General features: G+C 56.8%; 1 protein-coding gene across 5 annotated transcripts in view; it reads left to right on the forward strand.

Moving 5' to 3' along the window:
* LOC138812540 (alpha-actinin-4) overlaps positions 1-12,057 on the forward strand; it is a 58,975-nt gene that overhangs the window by 34,238 nt on the left and 12,680 nt on the right. For all 5 annotated transcript variants that reach the window (XM_070000523.1, XM_070000533.1, XM_070000516.1 and 2 more), the window contains exons 2-6: positions 5,364-5,478; positions 5,664-5,783; positions 8,894-8,980; positions 9,476-9,563; positions 11,454-11,532. In XM_070000523.1, the coding sequence (XP_069856624.1) occupies positions 5,364-5,478; positions 5,664-5,783; positions 8,894-8,980; positions 9,476-9,563; positions 11,454-11,532 (489 nt within the window). The remainder of the gene's footprint in view (positions 1-5,363; positions 5,479-5,663; positions 5,784-8,893; positions 8,981-9,475; positions 9,564-11,453; positions 11,533-12,057) is intronic.

Raw genomic sequence — 12,057 nt, forward strand, 5'->3', positions numbered from 1 at the left:
TAAGAAGGGTGGCAAGAAATAAATAGCTGCTCCTGCCCCGTGTGCAGGCCCTGGGCGCGATTCTTGGGGACCCGTGGAGGCAGGAGCTATGGGCAGCGGCCGGGGCCACCGCAGGCCAGGTGGGAATTCAGGAGGCGGCATGGCGGCCGCCCCCGCTGAGCAGCCAGCATCCCAGCGGAGCCACAGACCCAACACGGTATTTCAGAGATGGGTTTAAGACTCCCGACCCCACGGAGACTTGCCCAGCCTCCCTGGTTTCCTGGGGGAGCTAGATGTGAGATGTGGCCACATGCAGTCAGCTCTGGGCTGGCGGTAGGTGGTAGTAGGTGGTGGTGTCTTGCTAAGCGGGTGGCCTATAGGCATGGGGGTGGGGGGAGTGGGGGTGGCGGGAGGGGCCCACAGCTGCTCCTCCCATCTTGTCCAGGAGTCAGTCTGGGGGAAGGGCCTGCCAGGCAGTTTGAAGCCCAAATTGACTTTTGTAAGAGGGGGCTCCCTCCTACCCCCCTCTACTTCCTCCCCCACCCCGTCCCAGGCCTAGTGGATCCCAGCTTTCAGTGACCTCGGCCCCCCCGCCCCCCAGTTTCCCCTTCCAGCCACGGCTGGCCTACATGCTGCCCAGTTAGCCACCTCCATCACCCCGCTTTCCTCCTCCCCGCTTTCCTCCTCGGCCAGGGCCCTCTTGAGTTGGGGGAGGGCCTAGCCAGCCCAGCCATGAATGGCTCATTAAAGCCCACTGTGACCACATTCCTGACTGCTTAGGTCACCTCCCAGACAATATCCATCATTCATTCACCCGGCTGCCCCACATCCTGGCGGCTGGGAGGGGTCCCTGTGACACAGGAAGGACTTTATGACCACTGATGCCCTGCCCCACCTCTCTCTCAACACCCAGTGACAAAGTAGAAACAGCTCCAGCTGGGGCCCAGCACCAGCCCACCGCACCGGGAGGGTGCCAGCCCCTCTCTGCACCCCCCCCCCCAGTACCCAGAGAAGCCAGGGACAGGCTTTGAGGTGCTTTCCAAAACACCCTGCCTGCCTGCACGCACAGGGCCAGGGCTGAGTGAAGCCCCCTTCCAGGGGTGGCCTCGGGGTGCGGGCCTCCTTGGCTGACCCAGTCTGACATCGTGGAGTGCCCCCACCTGGGTTCCTGTTTGTTAGCACAGTCTTAAGCACGTTGCCTCTGGTTCTGCTCTGGCCAGTGGCAGCCCAGAGCGAGAGGTGGTACAGAATGCATGGGCTTGGCTGTGGGCATGCATGGAGCACCTTAGGTGACACAAGTGAAGGCAGGAAGGGAGGGCTCCGACTCAGGTACCGAGGTGGCCTCTGCGCACTTCCTGCTACTAGCCAGAAGTCTCTGCGGTTCTCCCCCTCCCTCCTGTTCATCATCACTTACTGACCTTTGCCCCTTGGACTCTCCCCAGCCTCCCTTTTCTACATTCTTCCTTCCTGCAGCACGTGCAGTACCATAGCTCCCGTGTTCTTGTCCTGATAAGAGCTTGAGAATGAAGTCCGCAGGTAAACTTCCCCACCCCAGGATCAGATTGACCTCCGCTGCTGCTCCCCACTCTCTCCCCCTCCCCCTTTTTCCCCTATGAGGCAGGAGACAGATGAAGCCAGATACCCGCGTTGCTTGGCTGTGTGAATCCAGCTCTATAAATCTAGGTGTCCACCCAGGCCTGGGGGTGCTCCACCAATGCCATGGCCACATGGCTCACACAGATGGAGAATTGTGCCCATAGAAGAGGCATGGTGGGCCCACGAGGCTGCAGCTATAGAAAGCACGGCATGAGCTACCCACACAGCCTCTGCTAACCAGGAGAGAGGAAGGAGCTGAGCCCACTGTTATTTTTGTAGCCAAGTAGCACACGCTATGCATTTTTAATGTCCCTTCTGAGCCCCAGCTCCTCCTCCCCAGTATCGCTGTGTTGGAGCAATGGCGTCCTCAGTGGCTCTTGCCCAGGCAAGTCTCTTGGGCACAGGCTGTCTGTACCCAGAGCTTTTAGGGTCCTCACCTTCTAGGAGGTAAAGAGGCAGCAGGCCAGAGGTCTTCATTCTGCCTGAGAACCAGGCTTCTAGCAAGACAGATGCTCATGGTACAGCCATTGCTTACTTAAAAAGAGACCCTTCTCTGCCCTGTATAACTCCACACCAGCCCAGTGCTGATGGTGCACATGCACCTGTTTGTTTAATCTCTTAAGAGGAGAGTACATCCATTCATTCATCAACCAGGAAGCCACAGTTCTTTGCTTGCCAAGGTGGTTATTATATAAGGCAGCTTGCCTCCATGACCACTTGGAGGCAGGTCTGTGCCACCTCTGTGCCAAGAGCTCTAGTTCACTGCCTAGAGGAGGAGAGCAAGGGTGGGGTGTGTTGGAGGGCAGGTAGAGCAGCAGCCCCTGTGAGAACAGGTGCCCTGGGCCTGTGGTGGTAAAGTTTGCTCAGTGTCTCCAAAGCTTGGACTGGGGATCATCTGCCCTTTGAGTTTCCCCCCTTTTTCCGCCATGTCTCATCTGCAGGAGAGGGCTGAGGGTCTTTGCAGAAAACCAGATCCTGCCCTTCCACAGCCAGGCAGGGTGTGTGATTCATCTGGCCCACACTTTATGCCAGGGACCGTGACAGATGCTCTAGATGCATTTCCTCCACTGGAATCATTAGAGCATCTGCAGGAGGTAACTTCTGATAAATCTGCCTGGCAGGGAAGGAAACTGGCTGAAGGGAAAAGTGAAGTCAAAGTCATTTGATGGGGATCAGGTTAGATGAAGAGTTGGTGTGCAACCTCAGGTCTGTGCCCCTCTGTAGGTAGTGCCAGCTGTCCCTGCAGGCTCAATGCCACCTGGTGGGCTGGAGAGTCACTGGCCACTTTGTTGTCCAACAGAGGTCTAGCATCCCCACCTGCTTGGTGCCTGGCTTTGTCTGCTGCTACCCTCTTTTGTTGGGGAGAGAGAGAGAGAGAGAGAGAGAGAGAGAGAGAGAGAGAGAGAGAGAGAGAGAGAGAGAGAGAGAGAGAGAGAGAGAGTGTGTGTGTGTGTGTGTGTGTGGCTTGGGTGCTGTCCCTGAGCTCTTCAGCCCAAGGCAAGCGTTCTATCACTTGAGCCACAGCACCACTTCAGTTTTCTGGTGGTTTATTGGAGATAAGAGTCTCACTGACTTTTCTGCCCAGGCAGCTTTGAACCGAGATCCTCAGATCTCAGCCTCCTGCGTAGCTAGGATTACAGGCGTGAGCCACCAACGCCCACCGTGTGTGTGTGTGTGTGTGTGTGTGTGTGTGTGTGTGTGTCTGTGTGTGTGTGTGTGTGTGTGTGTGTGTGTGTGTAAATTTTTTTTGTATGTATACCGGGACATAGCACTCTACCACTTGAGCCACAGTTCTTTTTTTTTTTTTTTTTTTTTTGGGGGGGGGTCCGGTCATGGGGCCTGAACTCTGGGCCTGGGCGCTGTCCCTCAGCTCTTCAGCTCAAGGCTAGCGCTCTACCACTTGAGCCACAGCACCACTTCTGGCTTTTTTCTTTGTGCTGAGGAATCGAACCCAGGGCCTCGAGCATGCAAGGCAAGCGCTCTACCACTGAGTCATCTTCCTAGCCCTTGAGCCACAGTTCTAATTCTGGCTTTTGGCTAATCAGAGAGAAGTTGCACAGATTTTTCAGCCCGGGCTGGTTCAGATTACCCTCAGATCTCAGCCTCCTGAGTAAGCCAGGAGTTGGAGCCATGCCTCCTGCCTGTGTCTGCCCTAGAGCCTGCTGTGCCCTGGGCATGTGAGGTACACAGACAGGGCAGCCAGGGTATGAGGCATGTACTCTAAGGGGTGACAGGACTTCTGAGACCAGAGCAGGCTTGGCATGTGAGCTTCACAGACATAAACACCTGGAGTCCTTGTAATAACCTTGACCCAGTGCTTCTGCCTGGCTACATTCCAGAAGAGGAAACTGATGTTAGTGTGGGTGGAAGCAAAGGACCTGGGGCTGGGAGGGTGAATGGATGGATCCGTGGGTCTCTTCCTAATGAGAACATGCCCTGTGGGGAGACAGAAGGGACAGCTGGCGGAGACCAGGTAGGGGATCTATGGCTCGGACTGCAGAACAAGATCAGATCTGTTGGGAGTCAGAACTGGGTGGAAGCGGAGTCTGGAAGCTATGTGGTGTGGTAGAGTTGTACTCTGGGCCACAAGTTGGGTTTTGCTTTTGCACTCTGTAGACCAGGCTGGCCTCGAACTTGTGCTCTTCCTGTCTCAGCCTCCTGACTGCCGGGATTAGGGCATGCATGATCGTGCCCAGCTGGGCATGTGTTTTGAGGGGTAGGTAGCTGGTTACTGCAGGGTTGAGGCAGAGGCAGGCAAAGGCATCCCTAGCTGAGCAGCAGCAACTGGAGAAGGGGCTCTTGTCTTCCAGGCAGCTGCAGGGCGGGGCACAGTGGTCTGCTGCCTTTTCTTGCCCTCTCTGGTTTGGAGGGAATTCCCTTGCTGGTCCGCCCTGTGGGGTGGCGTATTAATGAGGCGTCATCATTGTCCCAGAGGCGCCTGGTGTTGGCTCTGAATGAGCAGACCCGATGACACTTGTCAAAACACATGGTGCTTGGCCAGAGGCTCCTTAGAAGCCCCTGGTGTCCCACGTGGGCTCCGCCTGCACCCTGGGCATGGAATGTGCTCTTGCCTGTTCCTGGCGGCCTGCCCACTTCAGCGGTGGTCCCTGCAGATGGAGGAAGAAGATGGAAGGGGCGGGCAGGGGGGCGGGGCACAGAGACTCCCAGGAGAAGCCCGTGCTTGGGTTTTTCCCAGCAGGCGTCTGGGCAAGTCGGCATTAACTGATGGGAGCCTCTGTGTACGCTGACGTCTTCTAGTATGCCCCAGCTGCGGGGCTGAGTGGCACGCACTCGGGTGTCCTGCCATGGGCGTTGGGACTCCAGCTGCTTGCTGAGGACCGTCCATACAGGGAAAGGCCCCAGGAAATTTGCCAGTAGTACCTGCTGCTTGCCTTCAGCATCCTGAGGGGTAGTGGAGCCCAAGACAGGGGAGGCCTGGGAAGCCAGCTCTGTGGGGATGGGTACAGGGCTGGCCCAGGCCTGTGTTTCCAGGCCATGGGACCCCCTGCTTGGCCAGTGACACCAGACGCTGGCACTTCATCCATGTGTGTATGGATTGTGGAAAGCCCAGCGGATCAAGTTCAAATCCACCACCCCTAAGGATCGCGGTCTGTTCACCACCCTGACCTCAGTGCCCTCAGATCTCTCTGCCTGGCCGACCATAAGGGTCAGGCACAGTGTAGTGAGGGCGGCGCCAGGCTCACAGTGGCTGCTGTGGCCCGCAGTGAGGGCTGTGGTAGGTACCCCTGCAGCTAGCTGACCTCAGCCTGCCACACTTTCCTCTCCAGACCTTCACAGCCTGGTGCAACTCCCACCTGCGGAAGGCGGGCACACAGATCGAGAACATCGACGAGGACTTCCGAGATGGGCTCAAGCTCATGCTGCTCCTGGAGGTCATCTCAGGTGAGGACCCCGCCCAGTCCTGCCCTGCCTCGTATGGCCCATTCAGCCCTCTTGCTGCTGAGGAGATGCCCAGGGTGTGCGCCCTTCACAGCGGCAGTAGCCTCAGCCCGGGGTAGGGCCTGGATATGGAGATCAGGACACACGCTAAAGCTCCTGTCTCCCTCTCCTCTCCTTGCACATCTCAGGGGAGCGGTTACCCAAGCCAGAGCGAGGCAAGATGAGAGTGCACAAGATCAACAACGTGAACAAAGCGCTGGACTTCATCGCCAGCAAGGGGGTCAAACTGGTCTCCATTGGGGCTGAAGGTGAGCCGATGCCTCAGCAGGGCTTCCTCTGCTCTCCAAACCCGTCCACCATGATGATGACTACCCTTGAGAAGACATTGAGCCCACTCTGAAAAATGTAGGCTGAACTACCGGGGGCCTATACCTGCAATCCTAGCTACTCCTAAAGGCTGAGCTATGGAGGCTATGGTTTTAAAGCCAGCCCAGACAGAAAAATCTATGCAACTCCACCATCAACCCCTCACATACACCCAAAAAAATACTGGCCAGAGGCTAAACTGGAAGTTTGGTTCAGGTGGTTCAAGCATCAGTCAAGCAAGCCCAGCAAGTGTGAGGCCCTAGATTCAAACCCTGGTACCACAAAAACTCTAGGTGGAGCTAGAACTCCACCTAGATAGAATACCTAGATGGTACAGACCTGTGATCTCAGCTCTTTGAAGGCAGGAAGGCTGTGCATTCATGCCTGGCCTGTGCTACATAAGATACTGCTTCAAAAATCAAAACAGAGGGGGCTGGGAAGGTGGCTCAGTGGTAGAGCGCTTGCCTTGCATGCATGAGGCTCTGGGTTCCATTCCTCAGCACCACATAAGCAAAAAGAAAAGCCGGAAGTGGCGCTGTGGCTCAAGTGGTAGAGCGCTAGCCTTGAGCTGAAGAGCTGAGGGACAGCGCCCAGGCCCAGAGTTCAGGCCCCACGACCGAACCCCCCCAAAAAAAAGAAAGAAAAAAAAATCAAAACAGAAGGACTGGGAAGGTGGCTCAGTGGTAGAGTGCTTGTCTAGCATGCATGAAGCCCTGGGTTCCATTCCTCAGTACCACATACACAGAAAAAGCCAGAAGTGGCACTGTGGCTCAAGTGGTAGAGTGCTAGCCTTGAGCAAAAGAAGCTCAGGGACAGCGCCCAGGCCCTGAGTTCAAGACCCAGTACTGGGGGGGGGGGGGTGATCAAAACAGAAAAAAGGAAACATGCTAACTATGAGTATAGTCCCAGTCTAGGAGGTGCTATCATGGGGGCTGGAAGAAAAAGGCTTTGACTTATCCTCTTCATACTGTGCTGGACCTCTTGTCTATACCAAGGGCCCCTGTGCTGTTCTCCTGCCTCTTGGTGGGCTGGAGGGGGACCATGGCCCCCAGCAGGGCTTAGGGGACAGGACGTGTAAAGCTTCAGGTCAGCACTGGGACTTTGCCTGGGGCGCACAGGCCCCAGATGGCTCGAATCCTTGATCCTGAGTGGACACTCAAGGTCCTCTAGCCCTGAGCTCTCCTCAGAGCCCTGGTTGAGTTCTCAGGCGCTTTTGGCAGGGCGAGGCCTGACGGAGCCCAGAAGCGCGGGCAGCTGGCTCGCTGCTCTGCTCATTAGTCAGCATAGAGTTTTTGCCCTGACATCCGTGTTGTCCCCACTTTTAGAAAAACAAAGAAAACTAATTGCTGCTAATGACAGGGCCCCAAGAATCGGGCCAGGACTGAGTTCCAAGGCCTTGCCCCAGCCCGGGACCTCTCCGAGGAGGAGTGCCAAGCCTCGCAGCCACGGTCGAGGTGGCTGGTGTTTGAACAGTCAGGCCCAGAGGTTTCCTGTCCCTGCCCGCGTCCCTCCTCTGGGCTCTGTTCCAGCCTTCTGCTTCTCACAGCCACATTTGTTTTGTCCAATGCTAGTCTGTAAATATGAAAGGGTCAGAGGACAGACCCAGGGCAGGTCCAGCTTCATTAGAGAAAAACTCAAGTCCGAAAATGTTCCCTGTTCATGCCTAAATTGATTCCGTCCCAATCCCTGAGCCCGCCAGGCCCTGGCACAAAGCTGGCGCATGGCATCCTGACCACAGCTCCCTGCCCTTCTGCACGCCCTGACAGAGATGAGGGTACAGCTACCAAGAGTGCTGAGAGACACCTTCTTCTCCTCCCTCTCCTCCTCTCCCGCCTGTGCCTGGGGTTGTGGTATGGAGCAAGAATCAGTGGGCTGTACTCAGGTCTGGGGCCCTGGATCTTGGGACAGGACCAGGGCAGGTCTGGGTCCTCCCCTGCCCCTGGGCTGCAGGCTGAGACTACTTCCAAACCAAATGTTTGGTTTCTCAAATGTCAGGGAACCTAGAACTCGTCTTTTCACCCAACCGCTCTGGTCATCTTCCACACTTTCCTCCAATGTCCTTGATTGGGGTGCTCATCTCAGGGCAGCCTGCAATCGGAGGACCTGGATAGGGTAGCAGATTGATTCTGAGGAAGCTGAGACTCGAAGAGAAGGCTCAGCCATTGGAGGGAAGGAGGCAAGCTACCCTTTGTGGGTAGAAGTACAAGGTCTCAAAGTAAGGAAGATCCTGGCTTAGCCAGGCTTACTGCCTGCTTTACTGCCAAGCTTGGCAGTACAGGTCTGTAATCCCAGTGCTTCATGGGAGTTTGAGGCATCCAAGTTCAGGCCAGCCTGGACCACAGAGCAATACTTTATCCAAAAGAAAGCAGGAAGTAGTTGTCGATGCCTTTAATTCTAGCTGCTCAGGAGGCTGAGATACGAGGGTCGAGGTTTGAAACTAGCCTGAGCAGACAAATTCAAGACTCTGAACTCCTGTTAGCCAGCAGAAAGCCAAAAATGGAGGATTGGTTCAAGTTACAGAGGGCAAGACCTTAAGTTCAAGCCCCAGTGCTGGTACACAGCGCACAAAAAAGAACAAATATCCTGGCTTAGCCTGGTTTGCCCAGAGGCTGCAGCTAAAAGATGGAAGGAGGTTGGCAGGGCCAGATCACCTGGGGGAGGCCTCAGGCCTCGGAAGCCTTTTATCGGGGGGGGGGGGGGGGGGGTGTACTGTGTAGCTGTCGTGAGCCGTGGGAAGGCCGCAGGGGCAGAGGGCAAGTGTCAGATCTCCAAACTGCAGGGTGGCCTGCACACTGACCGGTCAGAGACAAGAGGCCATCTTCACCCAGAAGGTGGCACTGCTCACACTGGAGCAGAACCGCGCCCCAGCGGTGGTGCCACCACAAACAAAGGTGAGCTGAAGGCCAGCCGGTCGCGGGCCTGCGGGTGTGTGGCAAGCACTTGGCAGCCCATCAGGCGGGTCTGCAGGTGCGGCCCCAGGCTGCGATCGGGACTGCAGGGCCTTGGCATGGCTGACCGCCTTCCCTTCCTACTCGCTTCACCATGTGTGCAGAGATTGTGGACGGCAACGCAAAGATGACCCTGGGCATGATCTGGACCATCATCCTTCGCTTCGCCATTCAGGACATCTCTGTGGAAGGTGAGACTCGCGCGCCCGCGGCCTCCTGCTCTCAGCCGCATTTCTTCTCTTTCTTGGGGCTGTCTGCTCAGAGGCCCCTCACACCAGCGGCCCCCCTCTCCCTCAGCCATTTCTGGCCGCTGGGTGGAGGAGGCAGTCTGGTGGTCCACCCAAAGCCCCTTGAGCTGCCAGCTGCCAGTTTATGGACCCTCCACTCTGCTCATGAAGCAGCCTGGGCTGCTGGTTCTCTGTGCTCAGGGGCTCCTAGGGCCCCTGTCTGCAAGGAGATGAGGCCAGGACTCGTATCCAGGGCTCTATTGCCAGTGCAGTGGTGGCTAATGGCGGGCTCTGTGGTCAGCTCCTGACCCTGCCGCTTCCTCCGGTGGCCTTGGGGCTGGGCCCATGTGTTGCGTTGTGTCGTTGGGAGGTGCAGCCCCCTCTCCCTGGGCTCAGCACGGGCCGAGTTCTACAGTTTGTGGTTGAGCCAGCCTCGCCGGCCTTGTGTGTGCATTGCAGAGACCTCGGCCAAGGAGGGGCTCCTGCTGTGGTGCCAGAGGAAGACGGCCCCGTACAAGAATGTCAACGTGCAGAACTTCCACATCAGGTAGCGACACCCCCCACTGCATTCCCGCCCGTCTCTGCTCTTTCTCCCAGTCCTCCGTGAGTCCCTTGCCTTAGCAGCCTTTACATGGCATTGGTGCCGGGCCCACACCTGCCAAGGTGAGCAGGACTCGGTCCAGCCATGAGACCTGCTTCCTTCCAGGACACACAGGCCACACCTCACGAGATCTACAGATCTCTCGATCCCTGCTGTATGCTCGGACTCCGCAGGGCCCACGCTGAATGCTCAAGACCTTTACCTTAGGAGCCTCCCCAGTCCCCTTGGGTTGATTGCTAGCGTTCTACCACTTGAGCCACAGCGTCACTTCCATCTTTTTCTACTTATGTGGTGCTGAGGAATCAAACCCAGGGCCTCATGCATGCGAGGCAAGCACTCTGCCACTGAGGCACTTTCCCAGTCCCAATTACAGAATTCTTTAAGTAACTGCTCCTACGTATAGGCTTCAAAGAAACTTACCTCTTTGCTGTTTTTATGGTATTAGATTGAACTCAGGGCCTCCTAGGCAAAGCACTCTACCACATGAGTCATTCCCCCAGTCCTTTTGCTTTAAGTTTTTCAGCTAGGCTGGGAGCTTTGGACCAGAGTGGGGCTGCAATCCTCCCACTTCTGCCTCCTGAATAGTTGGGATTACAGGCACACACCACTGTGTCCAGCTTAGGTTTGAAATCCGATTTCTCTAACTGTTGCCTGGATTGGCCTTAGACTGATCCTTTATCTGCCTCTTGAGTCGCTGATCTGCCACTCCTGGCTCAGTCTTTGATTGTTTGTGTTGTTTGAGTAGCCACTGGTGCAAGTATGTATACCTGAGCCATCGTAAGGTTTGAGTTCCGGGCCTTGTACTTACTGGGCAGGCAGTCTACTACTTGGCCCTGTGGGCTGTCCCCAGCCTCTCTCTTCAGATGGTAAGGAAACATTTGCAGATGCTGAGGAAGGGAAGGCTTTCAGGTGCCCTTTGCTGGGGTGGGTGTAGTGCAGGAGTGACAGACAGTGCCCTTCATCATCCAGGTCTCAGTCAGGTGGCGTGGTGAGGGCGGGTATCTGCGCTGCGCTCTGTGTCTCCTTCCTGCCACAGTGGCTCATCTCACTTGATTTTTTTTTCTTCCCCTTTTGGTGCCTGTCCTGGGTACTGCCTTTCATCTTTTGGGCTCAAAGCTCGTGCTCTACCACTTGAGCCACAGCTCCGCTTCTGGCTTTTTGCTAGTTAATTGGAGATGAGAGTCCTAGAACTTTTCCTGTTCTAGCTGGTTTTGAACCACAATCTCAGATCTCAGCCTCCTGAGTAGCCACTGGTGCCTGGCCACTCATTTGCTTGTTTATTGAGTCTGGGGCCCGTGGACTGCCTGCTGCTTCCGCGAGGTGGGGGGTGCAGCCCCTCCCTACCCCCGATCCCGCTGTAAGGACTTTGCCTACAGAGGTGCCATGCACAGCTGACAGAACAGAGCTGGGTGGGAACGAACGAAGCCAGCGCCTCAGGTCAGCAGGCCCTTTGTCCCTCCCTGCGGATCACGAGGAAGGTGTGACATGGTGGGGCCATTTTCTTCCTGACACCCTCCGGCCTCACCACATCCGGAACCCTTTATAGCCTAAGGACTGGCCCTCGGGTGCGGTCAGCGAGGCCCTGGCGTCACCGGGCAGGCCATGTCTGTCCAGCAGCCTCACAGCACCGGGGCTGTCACAGCCTCCGTCTCGATGCTTACTCATAGCGGCCCTGCGGAGTAGCTAACTGCCCCCATTTTGCAGTCCTGGACATTGAGGCAGCCAGGGATTAAGGGAGCTGGCCCCAGGCTAGGTGGCATCAGCTGATCCAGCAGTGCCTGCCACGTGCCGAACTCTCCATAAATGGCCCTCGTCACCTGTGCCTTTCCTCTCCAGCTGGAAGGATGGCCTGGCCTTCAACGCCCTCATCCACCGGCACAGACCCGAGCTTATCGAATACGACAAGCTGAGAAAGGTAGACGTCTCCACGCCCTCCCTCCCCTCTCCTCCCCTCCCTCCCCCCCCCCCCCCCGGCCTTCACCCCAGTGTCCACTGCCTGCCCTCTTGGAGCTCCTGGCCTTGTAGCAAAGGCAGGGGACTGTGTCTAAAGTGATCAGTTACCTTAGGTCAGGCATCTGGTCCAGGCCACAGTGGGGTGGTGCCCCTGAGCTGGCGTGGTCAGGAAGGGCCCTGGCAGGGGTGGCAAGAGTGCGCCTGGCCCACCCTGGCCCCGTGGGAGGGGGATGTGGCTCTGGAGGTTGATGGGAATAGTGGGGAGCCCACGAGGGAGCTGGCGCCGGTCTCTGCCGTGGAATGGGCAAGGGGGTTCCTCTGAAGTCTGTGGGTGACTAGAAATTCTGCATTTTCTTGAGAAGAAAAGGTCCATGGCTTGCCCTACTCGGGGTAGCAATTGCCCTCCTCCCGGCACCTCCCCTTCCTGCCCAGTGCACACATGGCGGCTGAGAGTTCCTAAGAATGCGTCCCAGGCCAGCCCCGTGCC

This window comes from Dipodomys merriami, unplaced genomic scaffold, assembly GCF_024711535.1.
Source record: "Dipodomys merriami isolate MVZ:Mamm:240054 unplaced genomic scaffold, mDipMer1.0.p SCAF_106, whole genome shotgun sequence".
Lineage (NCBI taxonomy): Eukaryota > Metazoa > Chordata > Mammalia > Rodentia > Heteromyidae > Dipodomys > Dipodomys merriami.